The sequence below is a fragment of the Pteropus vampyrus genome, unplaced genomic scaffold (genome assembly GCF_000151845.1).
Source record: "Pteropus vampyrus isolate Shadow unplaced genomic scaffold, Pvam_2.0 Scaffold35, whole genome shotgun sequence".
NCBI classification, from domain to species: domain Eukaryota; kingdom Metazoa; phylum Chordata; class Mammalia; order Chiroptera; family Pteropodidae; genus Pteropus; species Pteropus vampyrus.
This window is the reverse complement of record NW_011888816.1, coordinates 5,862,008-5,884,639: the sequence shown is the minus strand read 5'-3', so window position 1 is coordinate 5,884,639 and position 22,632 is coordinate 5,862,008. Positions and strand designations below refer to the sequence as shown.

Sequence of the window (22,632 nt, the reverse complement as noted above, 5' to 3'; positions counted from 1 at the left end):
CCCTGTGGAAAATAGTACATCAGTTCTTCGAAAGTTAAACATAGAATTAACATATGATCCAGCAATTCCACTTCTGGGCATATATCCAAGAGAACTGAAAGCAGGGTCTCAAAGAGATATTTGTACTCCTGTGTTCATGGCAGCATTATTCATAATAGCCAAAAGGGGAAGCAACACATGTGTCCATCACTGGATGCCAGTTACAAAAGCACTGACACTGTTGAGTTCATTTATATAGAGACAAAGTAGAATGGTGCTTGCCAGGGGCTGGGGGAAGGGGGAATTAGAGAGTTGGTGTTTAACGGGCACAGAGTTTCAGTTTGGGAAGATGAAAGTTCTGGAGATAGATGGTGGTGATGGTTGCAGAGCAGTGTCAACATACTTAATGACACTGAACTGTACACTTAAAAATGGTTAAATGGTAAATTTTGTTATGCATATTTTACCACATTAAAAAGAAATATCCACCTTTAATACTTTCTCCTGTGACTGACATGGTCCCTGTGGACCATGCTGGCGCGTCCTTCCCCCCAAACTTCTTCTCTCTCAAGTACCTGAGGAAGCCTGTGCTTTATCCTCTATCAAGGTGGCATGGGTCCTAAAGGCCTTTGACTGTTGGTAGGTGAGGCTCTTGACCAGGTATGACCCTTCTGACGTGCACCAGAAAGCTGCAACACAGACCCTGGAGAGAGGGTCTGGATGACTCCCTGCAGGGCTGACACGAGGAGGAAGTCCTCAGTTAGAGGACTCAAACCACCTACTCATGAGTTTCCTTTTTTTTCTTTCTTTTCCCATTTCTTAAGGATATCCTCTATTTTCTGATCTTATATTTCAATTTAAAGAAAAAACAAAAAAAAACCACTTTTATTTTCTTTCTATTGCTATTCCTTAAAAATTCTGCTTCTATTTTTTCCTTACCCTAAATTTGTATTATAAATTTTTAATTTTGTATACATTTTGCATTCATTTTCTACTCTTATTCCCTTCTCTCCTTCTTTGGCAATTTCTTTTGACTATGGATAAAATATACACAACATAAAATTTACCATCTTAATAATTTTTAAGTGTATAGCTCAGTGGCATTAAATAGTTATGCAACCATCACCACCATTCCTCTCTAGAACTTTTTCATCTGCTCAAACAGAAGCTCTGTACCCATTAAAATAACTACTCATTTTAATTTTTATTATCAAATTTTCTTCTTTCCTTTTGTATGTTTTCAACTTACATTTGAGAGATGTTTATATCATCCTATATAAGCCTTATTTTGCTTTACTTTTAATTTTTCCCCTAAACTTTTTCCTCTCTCTGCTCGTCCTCATCATTTTAACTTCCAAGCTTCAATCTTTCCTACACATGTCCCCACACAATAGCAGACTCACGCACTATGAAGTTCACCCTGTTTGACAAATGAGATGAATGATGTTATCAGCCACTTGCCCTGGAAGAAGGTTGATAATCCCAAGCCATCAGGAAGCCCACAAAGCTACCGGGCTGCCTCACGCACCTGGAATAGACAGCTTCTCCACGACAATAACCAATGATCGCAGCTGTCTCAGGATAGATGGCCTCATATTTCAAGAGATGCCTCTTCAAGGCGTACAGAGGGTGGTTCTTATATGTGCCAATGACAGTGGGCAAAGGCTGTTCCAGGTGCTTTGCCTGAAACTGCAAAGGCCAGAAAGACGATGTTGAGTGTGTGGTTTAGAAGAGGAAGTGAGGGTTGAGGTGGGTGATCTTCAGACCAACTTATTCAGATAACAGTGGAGCAGAGGTTTCACGAGCACTAATGACTAACACTGCATTGTAGCTCTGATGTTAAGTAGGTTTTAGGTAAATAGACAGCTATGAAGAATCAAGTAATTCTGTGGCTAGTGGCAACTTTGGAAAGTCATCTAACCTATTCCCAGTCCAGAGACACCTTAGCCAGCCCTCACAGATCAGTGCCTGCTCTGTTAAGGAGCTTCTAGGTAGAAAACCATAAAGCTTTCTAAAGGAAAGAGGCCTTATCGTAAAGTGATATCACTATTCTGCAACATGGTTTACCATGACTGCACTCACAGGAAATGGAAATGAGTTGTTCACCCTATGCCTTTTTTTTTTTTTAAGTTCACTATAATACATGTTCTATTAGTATTTCTTTAAGGATTCTGATTTCTCTGTGGGCAATTCCACTACTGTAATTCACATCCTATTCACCCAGGTCTCCTAATATTTCCTTCAGTACTTTCTGAAACCCTCGATACATGAGTAAGGACTGGCAATGCGGAGTGGCCAGGAGTAAGATGGACCCTCCTCCATGAGGTCCGCATCCAGTATGAAGACTTTAATTAGGTTAGTCACAATACCATATGAACAACTCCCATTTACTCTGTCATTTTTAAGTAAAATGAACTAGGAATGCCCCCAGAGCAAACTCTCAATGCAGGTTAAACAGCATTGAACACTAAAATAAGCCTGGTTTCACCCATCCTGAGGAACTGGGAATAATTCTTTGCAAATCTGGGCTTGTTCCCAGGTGGAAATGCCGAGCTCCACTTAACACAACTGCCCTTGCACTAGTGACTCAGGCTTTCCTCCTAGCACCAAGTGACACACTATGTTGTTTTAGAAGTTGGCTTCTAGTGTGTCTTCTCAACAGATATTTCCTCATCCCAAGTCCCTTTCTTCCCAGGAGATAAGTGTTCTAGATCTGTGGAGGGCTGTTTGTGTATGTGCTTGTATGAGTGTGCATGATGAGAAAGGGGAAAACAATGAGTTTTTTCTTCTTTGACTTAGTATGACTTATATGACTTGCAAAAATTATTGGAAAGCTCCAAATTTATAACTGGGCAATAACTAAAAGCATACAGGCTTCAAAGTTAGCTATATCTGGGTTAAAATATCAAGTCAGTTAATCTCTTGGATCCTAAAATTTTAACTAGTAAAATTAAGGCAATAATAATCCCAGCTTTATAATGTTGTGATAATTAATGAGATAAATATCAAAAATACCCAACACAGGCTAAGCTAGGAATATATAAGGTGCTCGAAATGAGAATAATTTTAATAACTGGACTGGCTCTTCATGTCTGTGGCAACTGAGTCCTTACCTCCAAGTCTTCTTTCTTTTCCCTTTCCACCAATGGGCTCTGGTAGGGTCTCAAGGTTTCCGCCCACCACTTGGCATCAACCCGGCACTTGCGAGTCGCTGTCATCCAGGCTGGATCATACCTCTGGGTGACATCCCGGACCCAGCCATTATTGTCGATGGCTACAACGTAGGTCATGGGCTTCGTGGCATATCTGTAACATGTCGGAGACTGGCCCACCACGCCATGCACACAGTCCACACATGTCCACTTTTCCTCCTGCTCACAGAATACCTCAAGCCACTGGTTTACACCAGCTGCTTTCCCTCTTTCTGTTTCCTCACCATCACTGGACATTTTCTTGCCTCTCTTACTCTTACTGCTTGAAGAACTTGCAGATGCTGCTGGAAAGCCTGGGTGCTTAGGGTGGCTTCCATGTTGGGTCCTGGAGTCACTTTTGGAACCTGCCTTTGTCCTCTGAGGGGCTGAGGCCCTCCTCTGTCTTGAAGGGCCAGGCTCACAATCCTCACTGGATGAATGATGGGCTTCCCCAGAAGAGAGCTCAAAGTCAGAGCCACTGCTGGCCTTGTCACTCCCACTCTCTTCTTTATAGGACACCCTAGAGGCCACCCGCCGCTTCTGGCCACGCACACGTCCCTGAGTTTTCTTCTCCTGCTTTTCCGCTTTGACTTCTTCTTCCCCACTGGAGGGAGGCTCTTTCTGTTTCTTCTTGATGGCGGCTGCTTTGCTCCTCTTCCCTTTGACACTTGGACTGCCAGCGCTCTTAGAAGTGGTGTCCTCTTGTCTAGTTTCTCTGCTGGTCTTCGGTTTGGTTTGGTTTTCTGGAACTTGGCTAGAAGTTTCTGCAGAGCCTCCAGGACACTCTGTGGAACTCTCCTTAGAAGGTTTCTTTCCCTTAAACAGAAGAGAAGTTTTGCTTTTTTTTTTTTTTGCTAATGTTAGGACAGAGATCCTGTCATCTAATGGGGCTAAGTCATTGGCTGGAGAACTAGCATACACAAGATGTCCGCAACTCAGACAGTGATTGACTGGCTATCCTTTTGAGTTGTAAGAAAATATTTGCTAAAATCTATAGCACCTAAGACAAGGCCACAATATAATTCCTTTTACTCTAAACTGTGGCACAGGCAAAAAAGCACCGAATATGGAAAGAGACAAACCTGGGTTCAGTGTTCTGTATCTCATGTTATGCGATTTAGGTAAATTATGTAACTTCTGCGCTCCGGTTTCCTCAGCAACAATAATACTCACCTTGCACATAATGCATTTTGCAAATACTGATGGACTTAACAAAGTTAAAGTATTAATAATACAGAAATTATTAAAATCTGGACCATCAAGTTTCAGACAATGCCAAAACCCCAGTGAGTAGAGTATTCAGCCTCCTTCTTAGATGACTGCAGAATTCAGAGTCCTTCACTCATCATCACTCCACACTGCTGCTAAGGAGGACAGGTACCATTCTACCATTTTACAGAAGAGAAACTAAAGCACCAGGAGCCAAGACCTGCCGTAGGCTCCTTTGCACATGCAAAAACTCAGATTGCTAGATATCCATCCGTGTGTCCAGTCTTGCCATCCCAGGGTTGTGCAAGACAGTCTCAAAGAAACTCATGCTCCATGAATACCGACCCTTAAAAATAGTCTTAACAACTAATTTTTTTAATTCTGATCATTTCTAACTCCTCTCCGACCAACTACCCTTTTCTCTGGAAGTCCTGAGAACTTTACCTTGGTTGCTGATAACTTCAGAGGAACTGGCTGTAGAGACAATACCAGACGGGTTGGGAGCTGCAGGGCCCGGAGAATCAGTAAAAATATCTATAATAAAAAAGAATAACGCACTTATCCTAAGAAAAAATTTAAAGATTTAATTAATTCGGTGTTGCTTGTCGTGATGCTTATTGATAACAGAGAAAAGTAAAAACAACCAAGTTGTCAAAAATAAGAGTCTGAAACCCTTGATACTATTAAAAATGATACTGCTGAGATTTACCTTTGTAGAAAAATGGGAAACTGTATGCCATATAGTAAAGGAAAATAGAAGTTTGTTTTTTAATGTTAATTTTTGTAAGAATAAATTGTATATAAATATAAATACATATATATTTTAAAAAGAACCTATATACTGGGTTATGGGTATTTACAAGTATTTTTTTTCCAGCTTACCTATCTTTTGATTGTTTTGCATTCCACATGTGCTATGTTTGTGATTAAAGTAAATAAAATGAGACATCACTTTGAAAAGAAAATATGGAAAACATAATTATCGGATGCCCGAAGTCTATTCCCTCTATTCTATTTTCCCCACAATGAATCTTTTAACTGGATGCTGCAGTTCTAAGCGTTCTATAAACTTGGAAGAATGGGAGCCTCCTCATGGGAATTAACCTCCAAAACTGCAACAGTGATAAAGCAACTGAGCAAGATCTTCCTACACAGATCTCAGGGTCCCAGTGTTTCTCATGAATTACCGCAATACCCTACTGAGAAAGCCAGGGGTAAAAATCAGAAACAAGAAGGCAGCTTTTCTGTGAAAAGCCATGTTATATTTAAAAAATAATTACTTTTGCCTTGTTTCTTCCGAAGTGAAAGACAGGGAGATAAGAAAATATCAGGGAAACCCAAATTGAGGGACACACTACAAAATTCCTAAGCAGCACTCTTCAAAAACATCAAGGTAATGAAAGACAACAGAAGACTGAGAAACTGTCACAGATTGGAAGAGACCAAGCAGACATGATGACTAAATGCAACATGGTATTCTGGGTTGGATCCTAGAACAGAAGAAAGGCTTTAGTGGAAAAACTTGAAAAATCCAAATAGTATCTATGGTTTAGTTGACAACTTATTATGTTAACTGATACAATAAACATTGTAAGAGCTAAAACTATAAAACTCCTAGAACAAAATATAGGAGGAGATCTTTATGATCTTGGATTGGGCAATGGAGTCTTAGATATCCCACCAACAGTATAAGGAACAAAAGAAAAACAGAAAATTGAACTTTGTCAAAGTTAAAACTTATGTGTATCAAAGGACTTTCTCAAGATGGTGAAAAGACAATCTACAGAATGGGAAGAAATGTTTGCAAAGCATATATTTGATGAGTGTCTAGTATCCAAAATATATAAAGAACTCTTACAACTCAACAACAAAAAGACAAAGAATCCAATTAAAAAATGGGTAAAATGTTTTTATAGACATTTCCCCAAAGCAGATACACAAATGGTCAATACACACATGAAAAGTTGTCAAGCATCATTAGTCATCAAGGAAATGCAAATCAAAACCACAATGAGATACCACTTCATACCTACTAGGATGACTATAAAAAAAAAATAAGAAAGAAAAATAAAAGTGTTGGTGAGGATTTGGAGAAATTGGAACTCTGAAACATTGCTGGTGGGAATGTAAAATGGTGCAGCTACTGTAGAAAACAGTTTGGCAATTTCTCAAAAAGTTCAACATACAATTACCTTCTGACCCAGCAACTCCACTCTTAGGTATATACCCAAAAGAACTGAAAACGATTACTCAACAGATATATGTACACACACTGACAGCAGTTCTCTTCATAATAGCCAAAAGGTGGAAACAACCTAAATGTCCATCAACTGAATGAATAAACAAAATGTGGTATACCTATACAAAGGAATATTATTCATCCATAAAAAAGGAATGCAGTACTGACACAATCCACAAATGTAGATGAACCTTGAAATTATTATGCTAAGTGAAAGAAGCCAGACACAAAAGGTCAAAGGTTGTATGATTTCTTTTATATGAAATATCCAGAATATGTAAATCTACAGAAAAAGAATGCACATTAGTGGTGCTAGGTGCTTGAAGGGGTGAGAAGAAGAGTAGAATGGGGAGTAACTGTTTAATGGGTACAGGATTTCCTTTTGGGGTAGCAAAAATGTTTTGGAAATAGAGGTGGCGCTTACATAATACTCTAAATGCACTAAATGTCACTGAATTGTTTGCTTTTTTAAGAAACTGTATTTTTTTTGCTTTTAAAAAAACCCATAAACAAATATATATGTACACAAACACACGGGAACAAAGTCTGGGAAAACAATACTTAAATATTAATGTTTTCCTTTGGGTAGTGGAATTATAGCATAATTACTGGCTATGCCAGTTATCTTAGACTTTATCAAGCCAAATCAGAAAAAGAGAGGTAAAGATGCCAGTTATCTAGCCTTGAAGATACAAAAAGTCTGGTCTCTTTTCCTAAGCAAACAGGTAGTGTGGGGCTCAGGCACAAGTACATGCATTAATAGGAATCTTCCAGGGATAAAACCATATTTCTACCACCATTTTTGTTTCATTCAGACAGAACCTTACCTAAGGGTATTTTCAAGTGTTTGATAAAAGCCTGTCTACATTTAAGAGCTCCTCACCACAACTCCTTTTGATGGATACAATTTTCTTTACTGCATGGCTGCCTGCCACTGTCATTACCCAAATCGGAAGGTATAGAAACACTTTCTCAAGGATTTCAGCAGCCAATTTGGTATAATATTTCCTTGGAACTTTTGAACACAAATTATGAATAGTTAGCAGAAATAATTCTAGAGCACTTGACCAAAAATTCAGTGCTTTAACACACCAGAATACCAAGTAATAGAAATGAAAGAGGGTATGCTTTCAACTCACACACTGGTCCCAATCATGATTCCAATACTTGCCAATTAAGAAAGTTACTTAGCCTCTCTGAGCTTCAGTACCTATTTTTTATTTTATGAGAACTGAATAAAAACCACCTGGAATGGCATCTGGCACATGACTGCCATCGTCATTTGCTACGGGTACTAATAAAAAGTGTTGCCAGGAGGAATCACTCACGTGGACCAATTCTTCATCATCTCGTGCAGAGTAAATAGCAAATCTCCTTTCCAACGTAGTCTGTAGGCCATCTTGTTCATTTGTTGAAAGGTCTGTGTTAACTGTAAATGTTCCAATGAACCTGGAGAGAAACCAGGCATTTCCTTGTGTCAGAGGTCAGAGCAAAGAGGAATGCTGTTCTTTTATAGCCAAGAAAATCAGAAAGGGGAGCTTCATCTGCCTCTGTTCTACTCTTCCCACCATGTTTGGCTAACTCCTACTTATCACTGAAGACCCAACTCAGACTTCACTTCCTTGGGGAGCCTTCCCCTTCCTGGGGTGCATTCCCAGACCCTGCGGCTGAGTTAAGTGGCCCTGCTCTGTGTGCCCACAGTCCAGAGCACACCTCTTCCGGAGTACTTGTCATACTACTCTAATTACTTGGGGTGTATCTGTCTTCCTGACCAACCTGGGAGCTCTTTCAGGACAGAGATTATGCCTGACATTTCTCTATCTTCAATGCCATGACCACTGCCTGGCACACAGGATCATCTCAGGGGATGTCTGTGGAAGTGACTTGCACTCAACCTCTGAGAGACAACGAATCCTACACTAAGGCTTTGCAAGACAGGTTGGAGGGCCATACCATTTCACCAGGTTTGACAGGTAGTAGATATCCACGTCTTGAGGAGGCACTCTGGTAAAGCGAGCTGGGATGATGGAGAGGCCAATAGCCTGCAGATCGGGCTGGTTGCAGATGTTATTTCGATAGAAGCCATTTGCTAGTAGGCACAGAAGGTGAACCTGGAAAGAAAAAGAAAAGAGAAGACAGTAAAGGAAGGCTGAAAACTAGAGGGATTTTTGCTGCCAAATTAAAAGACATTTTGTGGGCAGAAAATATTTGTTGTCAACATACAAAAAAGTAAAAATATTAACTTCAGGTATTTCCCAAGATTCTGTCTGTCACCCTCTCTTCTACCTAGATATTCATTCCCTCAAAGAGCCTTAAACCTCAAAGCTTCAAAATACTAACTTATTTTAAGAGGCCTTGTCAAAAGATCTATAGATGAAATGCAACAATGTCTTTGGTTTGAGCCAAAAATATCAGGAGGAAAAGTGAGTGGGGGAAGAAAATAGCACAACTGCTCACAGGCTAATAACTGTCAAAGCTGAGGAGACAGCACGGGGTTCACTGCACTGCTCTCTGCACTTCCATGTGTGCTTGAAGCCAGCCTCCCTCACTTCAAACCCGACACTGGTCCTCACATGACCTCCCACCCGATCCTTTCTCAATCTACTGAAATGATCATGTGACTGCCTCCTTTTTCTCTTGCCCATAGCTTTGCATCATTTTCCCTTCAAAATTATTTTTGAATAATTTTGCTCCATAATAATCATGTCCTGCCCCAGCCAGGACATGAAAGTTTCTCATTAGTAGCAGTCTTCCTTCCTTCCCACTTACAGCTTCCCTATTTCAATCAATGGTGCTGCCCTTCTACCCTCACTTAAGCTTCAAATCTCGGAGTTATAGTAATTTTTCCCTTTCTTTCATCTCTAACACCAAAAGGTAAAAGAAACACAACTACCTCATTTAATCCCCAAGGCTGCTACAAAGTGGGAATCACTTCAGTTCTCATCTCATCTCCTCACTGTCCTTGCTATGTGCTCACCCCACCTCTAGATTTCTGTGGCTGCTGAGGTGTCTCTTCCATCAGCTGCATCTCTACATTCCCTGGCTGCCTGCTGCTAATTAAAGGAGAATCAAAATTCTCCCTTTCCTCACTCTCGATGTGTCTCCAAAACGCATATCCTCCAACGTGTGGGAAAACTGGTTGTCCCACCACCCCCTTCAAAACTCAGCAAGAGCAGTCTTCATAGACTCTATCCTTTCCCATCTCAACATGCTATGCTTTCTCCTAAATAAAGCCTTCTTCAGCTAATCGGACCCACACTATTCCCTTTCCTTCTTTAAGTCTTGAGTTTCTCTTTTTCGAGGTCTTTCTTGTTCCATCTGTGAGATCGGAAACTCCTTAACTAGGAAATAAGTTTTATACAAGTCTCTCTTCCCACAATGCCAAGTACCTTGCTAGGTCCATAATATGTGTTCAATACCTACTGGCTGAAGTCAAAAGCCAGAGACTTTAGCTGAGATCGGAACTAATGTTATTAAACAGTTCAAACAGGAGATGAAAGGGGCATGCCTGCTTAGCCCCTGCTTCATGCCAGGCATTGCGCTACATGTTTTATATATGATATCTGTGTAACCCTCACAACCGCCTACCAAAGAAGACACTACTATTACCTCTCACTTCAAAGATGAGGAAACTAAGGCTCAGCGAGAATAAAAAACTGCCAAGGTCACACAGTGTGTAGAAGAGCCTGAAACAAAACCCCGGTTTGACTGACTGAACCCAAGTTCTTTCTGCCATACCACCCAGCCTTGACAAAGAGGAATACTGTCTTTTCCCTTCATTCCCTGCCCTTACCTTGTGTGTGTCCTCGTGGACTTCTTTATTGAAACGTTTCATCAGCCTCCGAAGATTTGTCTCAAACTCCATTTGTATTTTTTCACTGTAATACATATTGAAAAATGTGAACGTGAACGTCATCTGGGGTCCCTGTGGCATGTAGGCCATGCTAAGAGATGTGAATTAAGTCCTGCAGGCAATGGAGTTTCTTGGTGTGTATGCTCTTTAGGAAGGAGAAATCAACAAAAAAAAAATGCCCCCAGGGTGCTGTCACCTAGAGGCAATCAATATGAACAGTTTATTTCCTTACACTCTTGTTTTTGTTTGTACTAAAATAATTTTTATGAACAATTTGGTATGCTGCTTTTTTTTTCAGTTACTATAAACTTATTCTAGCTTTATTTTCAGTTGGGAAATTGAAACCTGACTCCATTCCCCTAGTCAATTCCTTTTACTTGCAATGGCGTATGAATTGCTCTCCTTGTTTTCTCGTGCAAGGCTATGTTACTAAGTAAATTTTTAAAAGCTATTTTTAAAAGCTATGTATTTTCTGCATACTCTTTTTGCTCCTTCTCACCTACAAACCTTTGCTCAGGACAGTCTCCACCCAGACTGCCCTTCTCTCAAGCTGCACAAAATCATGCCTCATGAACATGAGCTGAAGCTCATATCCTCCAGGAAGTCTTCTCCAACTGCCTGACCTCCCAATGGCTGAGGCTCTTCTAGCAACCACCAATTTTATTTTCTATTAATGTACACTCACTTGTATAATGCTGTTCTGGTGTAAAACCTTTCATGTCTGTGTCCCAAGCATCTTCAAGAAAACTTAACGTTTCTTGAATGACTTCTATTATTTTCTTCCTGCATGACTAGTAATGTGCCCACACAGTGGAACCCATTAACCAAGTAACTACCAGGTGTTGTGCTCCAGGTTTTCAAGCCACAGAGGCTGCAGAGGTACTGGGGATACTAGGATGGAATAGGGGCTTCCTACCATGGTGGGGCACTGCCTCAAGTCCTGCAGTGTGATGGGGTCGGAAAGCACAAGTTGCCCAGTCAGCCTGACAAGGATTTAGATCTTGGCTCGCCCACCTACTGACAGAGTGACTCCTGAAATTATACTTAACCTCTTTGAGCCTCTAGCTCCTCATTCATATACTGTTCTAAAGATTAAGTAAGAGAACGGACGACCTGCAGAGTCCTTGGCATACAGAGTCAATACACAGTTTTCGCTCCCCATCTCCTGCCCCAGCCAGGACATGAAAGTTTCTCATTCAAGACCTAAAGGAGAATCCAGGGCTATCTCACCTAACATTCCTGACCACTGTGATACTCAGTCCTGGTCTCCTACATGTTTCTCATAAGTTTTCATTAGCAGCAGTTGTTGCAGATAATATGTGACAGGAATCTAGAAGCAAGTGCCTAATCTTACCTTCTTTCTCTTGCTTTCGCCTGCTCTGGTGTTTCAATCTCTATCTCCACTGGTTTCATGGGCAGAACAGATTGAGAGAAGGCTGCATTTTCTCCCGCATCACCTGGCACAGGCTCACTAAGTTCTAGCAACAGCAATTTTAAAAAATCAATAATAATAATAATAATAGCTATTGTACTGCACAAAATTGAGGTTCTGCTGGGAAAGAGAAAATGAGAAATGGATGCGAAGTGGACAACTAGTGGAGATAACTACTCCTCCCATGCTTTTAGTACCTAAAAAAAAATGCCAGGCGCCGTGCTAAGTGTTTCACATTATTTGTCTCATTTAACCTGCACGAGAACCCAGAGAAGTAGGCCTGGTAGCAGAAGTAGAAGAGGAGGAAACTAAAGCAAAAAGATATTCAGTTTAATTATATACAGACCCCTGCTATCCAGGAGCTGAGACTCATGTGTGTGTTTTAGTATACTTATTTTTTTCAAAAAATAAAAAAAAGCCAAACAAGAACAATTTCCTATTCTCTGTATTACTACATAACTCTTATCACAATTGCTTTGTATAGACCATGACTTAGAGGTCTTTCAGTCTCAGTTGTAAACTTGTAATAAGAAGGAATATGTCTATTTCACCTCTTTATCCCTTACACCACTTGTAAACACTAGTCAAAATAAGCTGAATTTGCTGAACCGGATACTGAATCTAACTGTGAACTTCAATAGCAAAGGGACATTTTAAAAAAAGCTCTGGGCCTAGAAGCAATGACACTTGTTTGGCAATGACCACACCTAATGCCAATATTTTGGTGTCTATGTACCATTCTCTCCTAAAATGAACCAGGGCTTTTTGGAGAAAAAAGGTTGATTCCAGGTCTGGAGCAAAGAATGTACAAAATGAGCCTAGAATATCTTGTTGTTCCAGAAAACATAAATGTTCTCAAATAGTAATGGGGTCATGTCAAAAAGACACGGTAGGGTAGCCAACTTAAAGGGGCTTCCACTAGCCAAATTTGGGATAATCCGAAGATCAAAATATATAACGATGATAACTGGTAATACATCTGAATTTAAAAAAAAATTTTCTAAGTCTACAGAGATACTCAAAATAAATGACTAAATAACTATAACTCCTGAAAGGGAGAGCTCTTCTTTATATAAATGTATGTAAAACGATAGAATTGGAGTATTATCATTTTGCAACCCTCGATATAATGTTTGATCCAGTCAAGATTAATGCATGCTAAAACCAATGAATAAAAAATTACTGAACAAGATATTCACCCAGAATCAGAGTGCCACCCCGGGGATGGTTAATTACAAAGGGAAAATGTACCTTTACACTGGCATGATCTGGAAGTACCATCTTGCAAGATCAAACTTCACATCACTAGGACAACCTGACATTGGTGCCTCTTAGTGGACATGATATGAATAAAATACAGAGCACTGCCTATGAAGTATTCTTGTAAAAATAAAGTTTAATCTAAATTTAATCGAGCCTTTTTATACAATTTACAATTTATAAGAAATAGATGGGAATACTGAAACGTGTGTTAACAATACCATGAGATGTCTGATCAGACAAAACCAGAATATGAGACATTCTATAAAACGAGAGGCCAAGATTCTTTAAAAAAGGCAGTGCCATGGAAAGGAAAAAAAGATAGTGGGTAGGGGGTACTGTTCTAGATTAAAAGAAATGAGAGACACAACTAATATAAGGCTTACACCTTGATTAGATACTGAATTAGGAAAACAATAGCTGTAATGGAATTTTATAACAATTGATGATTTATTTTTCATTTTCTTAGGTGTGGTCATGGTATTTTATCACATAGGAGAATGTCTTATTCTTAGGAAATGCATAGTGATGTATTTAAAGTGAAGTGTCAGAATGTCTGCAACTTACTTTCAAATGCTTCCACAATGCATATTTACTGAAAGATATATTCAATATGGCAAAATATTAAAGTTACTGAATCTAGATGAAGAGTATACATATTACATATTCGATTTTATTTTAAGTTTGAACATTTTCAAAATAGAAAGCTGAGAAAGAGTCATGCTAGGCAGAAAGATTCAGGGGTAACATTAGTTGCTATTTACTATGAGTATATGATGTACTAGGCCCATTACATTTGCAAATCTACCTCCCCACCCCAACGATCCTGAAGTCTAGCCTGCGCACTGCTAGACTAAGTCTACAGAGATACTCAAAATAAACGACTAAATAAGCATTTAATGTTTACTGAATGTTAATGAAAAAGCCTAGCTCAGTCAGGTGGAGTTATTTACTTACCCAGCTATGTAAGTTCCAAAGCTGGGCTCTGACCGAGGGACTAACCGCTCTCAAGCCTGTGCTCTTTCTACAAGATGATCCTGCCTCTATACCACTGACAGCCACCAAAGGAAGAGAATATACAACCTGCCCTAGTAACCGCTGTTGAAGTTTTCCTCATATCAAAAGCGGGTCCCTATTGCAACCATATCTTTGTCTTATTAGTTTCAAAAGAAAACCACAAAACTGCAATCAGTGATGACTCCAAACAGAATCAAACAGAAAAATAGGATCAAACAGTTCTGAAAACAAAGCAAGATGTTTTACCTTCTACTTCTTCCCAGTCATCTTCACTTTCCTCCTCGTCGTCTCCTTCATGGCTGCCTTTGTCCATGGCAGCCTCTCTCTTTGGATGGTGCGCCTTCTTGCAGGCACTTGTAAAGTCCCCGTGTAAAGATCACAGGAAAAAAAAGTGAAGAAGGCACAAACATCCTAGTGTTACACTTAAGCTAACTGAATTTTAAAGACTCTTCCTATTGAAAATCTGTTGCAATTATTTAAAGATGATTTGTGAGCTGAGCCTCATTTCCTCCATCAGTACGAGTCCCAGGTTCTCATCAAGATGTACTCTGATCATCAGTCTAATACTAGATGTGCTGTCAAAATGGAAAAAAACACTATGAACCTACACCCTAGAGCTGTGTGAAGGAAAATTCAGCTGTGTCTAAAAATGGTATAGGAAAAATCAGAAGAAACCAAAATAATAATGTGAGTTCCAGAAGTAAAAGCTGTGCTATCTGTGTATATACAGGTACAGATGGACGCCAGAAAGAGGAGGCAATTCATATTTGCTGATCTTGCTATAGGTAAACTCACAAGATTTTCCCTCACTTTAAGAAATATGAGATAAGGAGACTATAAAGTTGAAATATAACTTCAAACTTAAGTGGGGATTTGACTATACACAGGTATGCCACGAATAACAGAAACCTGGACTAGGTAGTTAAGCAGACAGCTACACAGATAAGTAGCTAACTAAATGGTTGCTAATGTGTAACACAAATCTTTCTCAACTTACAATGGGGTTACTTCCCAATAAACCCCATCGTAAGTTGAAAATATCAGTCGAAATGCATTTAATCACCTAACTTACCCAACACCACAGCTTAGCCTAGCCTACTTTAAACGTGCTCAGAACACTTACATTAGCCTATAGTTGGGCAAAATCATCTAACACAAAGCCTATTTTTATAATAAAGTATTGAATATCTCATATAATTTATTGAATATTGTACAGAAAGTAAAAAACAGAATGATTGTATGGGTACAGAATGGCTTTAAGTGTATCGGCACCTTTGTGATGATGTGCCTGACTAAGAGCTGTGGCTCACTGCCACTGCTCAGCATCACTAGAGAATATTGTACTCCGTATCTCTAGCCCAGGAAAAAAATCAAAATTCAAAATTCCAAGTGCAGCAGGTCCTTGAATAACGCTTCATTCAATGTTGTTTCATTATAACACTGATGAGATGCTGTAGGAACTTAACTCTTGTTTATATCAATTAGCCTCTGGTGAAATTGGTTTCATTACATACCATTTCGCTGCAGTTCTAAGAACCTATTGGTGATGTTAAGTGAGGAGTTCTATGTGGTTTCTGCTGAATGCCTATCACTTTCGTGCCATCATAAAGTCAAAAATCCTAAGTCAAACCCTCCTAAGTCAGGGACCATCTGCATATTTCTGCAAATTTATATATAAAATGTGTTTAGAGTACTGAGTTATTTTTAGCTTTTGTAAGATTCAACCCTTGGTATCAAGTGAGAATATTACCTAAGATTTTAGCACAGATACTTAAATAACTAATCCTCAGTCTTCAGTTACAATACACGTACTCTCTTTTTAGCCAATCCCTTTCACCATCATAGAAACAAAAATTTCTCATTAGAATAACAGCAGAAATGTCCATGAGTTATGGGTTTGATCACAGTCAACTCTCAACTGAGAGGGAAAGAGAGATCCAGAGGTTTCCTTGGCAGCATCCTGGTCTATATTTATGTGGATATCTCAGGAAACAGAATTCAACTAGTAGCAGGGGTGAGGGTAGAGGGTGGGCCACAACTGGGAAGCAGTAAGCCCAAAAGCCTACGAAGAAAGGAGAGGTGAACTATGGTGGAAAATCTGCATGCTTTCCCATGCTTTCTCCTGGACTACTTTCCTATGCCAGGACTACAGAATGCTGGAAAGGCCGACACTAAGAGTGAGGATTTATTTTTGAAGCAAAGAAGGAACTAGTGCCTGCTACCTTTTTGTTCTTCCTTCTCTCTCCCAATTTTCCCAGGAAGCAGATAATCAAGTGTTCACTGGGCTTATATTCATTGTTCACCACATGTTAATATGAATGTTCATTTACTAAAAAACAATACTTGTTCAGTTTCTGCCAAATAAAAGATCCTGCCTAGATGCCATAGGGCATTAAAAAATGAACCAGGCGTGGTTCCAGTCCTCTGAGAGCTTACAGGGTAGTAATGTAAATGTAGATGGCATGTAGGCAAATAAGTATAACACATGGTAGACAAGTTATACTCTTAAGAGATACTGCAAGAAACCAGAGGAGCAAAGGGGAAAGAATCAATGAAGACCGTGGAGTACAAGGCTTCTGATTTGCATCTTCAAGGTGGAAGAAAGCATTTTAGGTAGAAGGAAGAATATGAGCACAACTCAGCGGTAGCAAAGTATGAGCAGGTGTTGAATGAATGACAAGAAGTCCGGCTGGGCAGGAATAGAGTGTACCTGAGGAGTATAATGAGAGAAAGCTTGAATGGCAAGTTAATATTCTGTATATGTAATATCTTTATGTAGTAGAAAGAACACAGGACCAGGAATCACAAGACCTAAGTCTCATCCTGGTTTTTGCTACCATCTAGCTATGTAACCATGAATAAATCATTTTCTGTAAGTTGTCACTGTCCTCCTCTGAAAAGTTTGGGGGTGAAGTATACAATCACTAAGATTCTTTACAGCTCTTACCAGTAGTCTGAGTTCTACCTAGAAGAGTTTAAAGATCCCATCTTTTCTACAGATCCTAGTGACAGCAAAAGAGCAGGTTTTATTAGTCAAATTTCTCTGATAGAAACAATCAAGATCTCTCACCTGAAATCTTCCCCATCGCTGAAGGCTTCATCCTTTATAACCTTGAGGTTTTCAGATTTAACAGTTACCTTGGCCACTTTCTTTTTTGCTCGACCATCTGTTGAGCACCCAGGATCACTGAAGCCCCTCTTCCTCTTTCCTTGTGAGACTTTTGGGAGGAGACTCTTCTTTGGGGGTTTCTTATCTTCAACCACATCTAGATGACCACATGAAACACAAGGTAAGAGACAATAGCAAAGGTGGACAGAGGGTGGTTTCAAGGATAGGCTCATGACAACTCCTTTTCTGGAACCTCCCTCCAAACCACATCTCCATCAGTAGCTTACCATCCAGCTTTCAGTTTCTTCACACCTTTGGTCTAGCCCACGCTCTATGCTCACAGGAAAAACCATCTTCCTTTATCTGCATTTTATTCTACTTCTCCTAAGACTACAGAGAGACCATCACATGACTCAAATAAAATCTAATTTCCAAATCTTAAATTTCAGCTAATATCCATTAAGGAAAATACATCAATCTGTTAATTAATACCTTGATTATTTATTACCCACCAAGACTAATTATTAATTTTAGGGCTAATCCACTCCTATTAAGTGAAATGTTTCAAGTTTATAAACATGTCCGAGTTTTACCACTATCTTATTTCTATTAATTCATCTTTCCACCATCTTTTAAAACCAAACTCTGCTCAAAACACATACTGTGTGAAACCTTTTCAATCTAACCCAAATGTCACTGGTATACCAACCATCTCAGTAAGCATGGGTTGGAATAAGATAGTGGCAATTCGAAAATATCTTTACTTTCTTAAAATTGTTTTTTGTTAAAGGGAAATAGAAAAAATACATAAGTTAGGGTATCTAAAAGTCTTGCAAATATATTCACACAAGTAATCTTAAATCTGAAATAAATCATCTTCCTTTGCCTTTGGATGACTCCGCTTCAATTAATTTTGGAAAACAAAAATACTGAAGCCTGTAGTGAAGTTCTAAAAGGAGCTGCAATATTAACCTAAAATACCAAATTCCTTCCTTCCTTTCATTTATGGCTTGTCCTGCTGACTCTCTGGATAGACATTTATATTCCCGAAGAATATACTTTTGCATGGGGAAAAAGATACTCCTCTTTGCTCTAAATAAAGTCATAAGTTACAGGGGCATTTATTTTAATGGTAGATAAAATCTCTTATTCAGTTCTGTTTCTTTCAGATGTTTTATAGAAGTATTTATGCATTCCCATGGTTTAAGCATTTTAATGGAAACACAAAATATTTCAAAATTAGTTATGTAGAATCTAGAAACAGATTTCTTATTCCAAGGCCAGAACTTGCTTAGAGGTTTATGCTTTGACAGGTTAAAGTCAGGTTAAAATCAGGATTTCTGTATTTCACAGTGGTCTTTAGCCTCGTTAGTAGCAAAGGTGCAAAATATTTCATATTTTCCGATATAAAAACACAGGTGGGAGGATACTTCAGAGGTCTGTTTCTCAACAAACTTATTTGGTTGGTTAAAAGGCACAGCTGTATATTTTTGTGCTTTGAAGAGAGAGGTGGAGTTAAAAGGGGGGAAAAGAAAGAAAACAAAAAACTGAAATGTTCAGAGTATCATTATTCATAATATCAAAAAAATTTTTAAATCTGAATGTCCAACCATGAGATAATCATTAATTCCTTGAGCTCAACGTGGTTGTTTCAGCAGGGCAGGAATTACCAATGTGGTTTGCTTGGCCATCTACTGAAATTTAGTAGGAACACTTGCCTAAACCTCTCAGTGGCATCTCATAGCACTTAGAATTAAAAACTCCTTAGCTTGGTCTCCAAACTAAGGACTCTGTCCACCTCTCTCAACTCAAATCCTGCCAATGGCCCCCTCACTCATTGTGTCCAGCCAACCAGCAAAGCTCATTCCTTCCTAAGAGTCTTTAAACTTACTGTTCCCTCTGCGAAGAACTCCTTTCTCCCAGAACTTTCTATGAATGGCTACTTGAGGACATTCTGTAACTGGCTCAAAATTTCACCTCCTCACAGAAGCCGTCCCTGATCACTGATCCTGACTTAGCTGCTTCTTCCCCACCTCATGTCAGTTTTATTACAGTAACCTTTTTTACTTTCTTCATAGCTCTTATCACCATGTGAATTTACTTTTAACTTCATTTTGTCTATCCTACCTACCCCACCCCAAAGATTATAAGCTTCTTGAGAGCAGAGACCTTGCCTGTCTTGTTCACTAGATAATTTCATTGCATGCACTGAGGTGCTGTTAAAACTTATACTACTGAGCTGTTAAAAACAAGTGACCAAATTAGTGTCACCTGCAGCCCAAACCACAGCAAAGATTCTAACTCTTCAGATCCTGGAAGCTGCTTTGGAAACTTATTGCTAGCTCCTTTGGCTAGCAGAGTTTGGGTTAAGCTTGAGTGCCTCCTTACCTCCATTTAGACTGAACTGATATGAGCTAGCCCAATTGATTACCTAACATCACCATACCAGGAACTTTATATGCTATCTCACCGAAAAATTACAACCACTCTGCAAGGCAGAATACATTTCACATACCAGGTTCAGAAGGCTAAATTATTTGTCCAAAATAATTTACCCAAGTGTATAACTACTCAGTGTTGGAGCTATACCGAGATGATGCCCAGGTGAAGTGTTTGGCTGTAAGGAATGCTACCCAATCAGGTGGCATTTCCATCAGATTAAAACTTTTAGTTTTTGAATTGACATATATTCAGAATACGTTTCTTCTAACTAGAATACCAACTCCCTTTCACAGCCTCTCGCTGAAATATTACCCATCCTTAAAGTTGCACATCAAACATAACTCCTTCAGAAAGCATTTCCCAACCTCTCCAATCAAACTAGATTATTCTTTTGGAAGATACAAAGCCCTGTACCTTCTCCCTTGTATCACACTCTGCCTTGGACATTTTTTTTTGTAAATGTTAACACTGCTATATTCTAAATTCCTTCAAGAAATCTCTATCTCCCACATCACCTAGCTCAAGTACAGCACAAATTAGGTACTCAGAAAATATTCAAGTGTTATTTGAATGATTAAATGAATTAAATGGAACTCATTAATGGAACTACTGAGTGTGAAGTAAATCATCTTTTAAGTTTAGAAATTGTTACCATCTGACTATTTCCAAACAGATGATTAACTTATAATATGTACAAAATCACAGAATTATCAAATCTAGTGTCGTAGGAGCCTCTGTTGATTACCTCGTCTAATCTACTACCCAGTTATTTCAGGAATCCCCCAAATCCCTCCACAGCATACATTTTGCAATTACCTGAATATATCGAGCAGTTAGTATATGCTGGAGGAGAGACAAGAGAGAATATAGCAACAAATAAGATGTTTTCATGAAGCCCAAATTCTAGTAAGATGGTGATCAAAAAAGCAGCAAATAAATTAACTAAATCTTAATAAATAAAGACTACAAATTATGACAAGAGACTGTGAGGGCCTCTGTGCCAGGGAGTACCTGGTGAAGGCCACTTTAAATAGGGTGCTGAAGAAGTGTCTGAGTTAAAACCTAAATAGAAGAATCAGCCACAGCACGAATCATGGCAGACCATTCTAGGCAGAAGGAACAGCAAAGTCAAAGTTCAAGATGAGCAATAACGTGGCATGTTTGAGGAACAGAAAGGAATCCAAAAAAGGGAGTATCTAGCAAACAAGAGAGGTAGGAAACAACAGGAGAGGTAGCAACAACCAAATCATGTAGGGTCTTGTAGGCCATTCTGATGAGGAATTTGGATTTTATGCCAAGAGCATGGAAAGCCACAAAGGGTTTGAACTAAGAGCATGGTATGATTTGATCTTAAGATCACTTGGGCTGTTGGATGGAGAACTATTGCTGGGGAGGAAGAGAAGTAGGGAGATCAGTAAAGAGGCAACTGCTTCGTTCAAGTGAGAAATAATGGTGTCTTGGGCAGGGGCTGTGGCCATGAAAATAAAGAGAAATAGATTTGATATATCGTTCTCAGATTGACTGACAAGACTTGCTCATGGACTGGATGTGTGCATGTAAGGAAAAGGAGGGTTTTGCTTTAACAATGTGGATGAAGGGATCATTTATTGAGATGAGAAAAAGTGGGGAAAAGGACAGGATAAAAGGGGAAAATCAAGTTTTGCTTTGCCCATGACAAACATTAAGAAACCTATTTGACATCCACGTGAAGTCAGGTTGGATCCAAATCTAGAACACTGGGGGTGAGATTTAGCAGAAGATACTATTCTGGGATTCAGCGCACTACAGCACTTTGTCTTGGTCTATCCGTCTTCTGGGAACAAAAAATAACTAATGCGTTGTCTCTATTCAGCCCTCTGTACTGATCCTGTGGGCAAAGGAAGCAGTAAAGAGGTTACACAGGTGAGCTCCCAGTCAGTGTGGGCTCCAGGAAAACCGCTCAGTACGCATCACTCTTCACGTGAAGCCAAAGGTGCATCAACTAGAAGGATCCGGGCACCGGCACAACTGCTTGCCTCCCCCGGCCACCGTAACGTCGTCTCTCCCGCGCAGAAGGGCGCGGAGCAGCTTCCGCCCCCCACCTCCAGGAGGACGGCCTCCCTGCTCCCCGCACCCGCTTCCTGATCTTCAGCATCTCTCCCGAAAACCGGCTCAGCTTCGTTCTCACCCGCCGCCGCCTCCTCCTCCTCACGCCCCGCCGTGCTCTCGCCCTTGGCCTTCTGGCCGCGCCGTTTGCGTCCCCGTGGCTTTCTACCAGTTGAGCGCTTCGGACCCATCTTGCTTGGGAAAGACTCGCTTCGCGAGTGACGCACTAGGATTTAGGAAGCGTGGGGAACACCCCCAGGCGGGGAGAGGCATGACCACGCCCCTCCTTTGTGGCCCAAGACCACACCCCCAGATGAAGCTTCGTCCCGGCCTAAATGACCAATGCAAACTGCAGAAAGCAGGAAGGTGCAAGACAGATTTCTTTCTACTTCCGGTGCGTTGCTTCCTCGCGTTTCCGGAAACTTGAGGGGCGTTGATATCGCGAGAAGCGGGAAAGGGCGCAGGGTTTGAAACATGGCGGACGACGTGGACCAGGTGAGTATCTTCTATGGAGCTAGCTCCAGGGCGGCTTCCCCACAATCCCGCCCTGTCCCTGTTAGGTTTTGCGTACCAGGTTAGCTCTCTCCAAGTTCACGAGAAGATGGTCTGTCATGCTGCCTCTTTCTGGGTCGTCACAGCTTTGAATTTTGCCTCAGGCCCTGAGATATTTTCTGTTTTAAGTCCGCTGGAAAACTAATTTCTCCCGCTCATTTCCTTTCTCTTGAATCCCCTTTATCCGTAGAATGGGAATAATTATCCTTGCCTGCCTCACGGAGCTGTTGGGATTCTGGTAGCGCGAACGTAAAGTTAAGGAGT

The 22,632-nt window shown here is 40.0% G+C and overlaps 2 protein-coding genes across 5 annotated transcripts in view; one reads left to right on the top strand and one right to left on the bottom strand.

Moving 5' to 3' along the window:
• XPC (XPC complex subunit, DNA damage recognition and repair factor) overlaps positions 1–22,632 on the bottom strand; it is a 32,676-nt gene that overhangs the window by 7,929 nt on the left and 2,115 nt on the right. Inside the window, exons 1-10 of one of the 4 annotated variants that reach the window (XM_023529079.1) lie at positions 21,899–22,087; positions 17,251–17,446; positions 14,427–14,533; positions 11,826–11,949; positions 10,412–10,496; positions 8,572–8,729; positions 7,947–8,067; positions 4,824–4,913; positions 3,093–3,986; positions 1,508–1,668 (exon numbers count right to left, since the gene is read on the bottom strand). In XM_023529079.1, the coding sequence (XP_023384847.1) occupies positions 1,508–1,668; positions 3,093–3,986; positions 4,824–4,913; positions 7,947–8,067; positions 8,572–8,729; positions 10,412–10,496; positions 11,826–11,949; positions 14,427–14,533; positions 17,251–17,446; positions 21,899–22,007 (2,045 nt within the window). In that variant the 5' untranslated portion in view covers positions 22,008–22,087. Of the gene's footprint in view, positions 1–1,507; positions 1,669–3,092; positions 3,987–4,823; positions 4,914–7,946; positions 8,068–8,571; positions 8,730–10,411; positions 10,497–11,825; positions 11,950–14,426; positions 14,534–17,250; positions 17,447–21,898; positions 22,088–22,632 lie in introns of those variants that run through there. The other 3 variants (XM_011357419.2, XM_011357418.2, XM_023529080.1) reach the window with 3 other exon arrangements.
• LSM3 (LSM3 homolog, U6 small nuclear RNA and mRNA degradation associated) overlaps positions 22,243–22,632 on the top strand; it is a 17,201-nt gene continuing 16,811 nt past the window's right edge. The window contains exon 1 of the mRNA XM_011357423.2: positions 22,243–22,311. Within this exon, the coding sequence (XP_011355725.1) occupies positions 22,291–22,311 (21 nt within the window). The 5' untranslated portion in view covers positions 22,243–22,290. The remainder of the gene's footprint in view (positions 22,312–22,632) is intronic.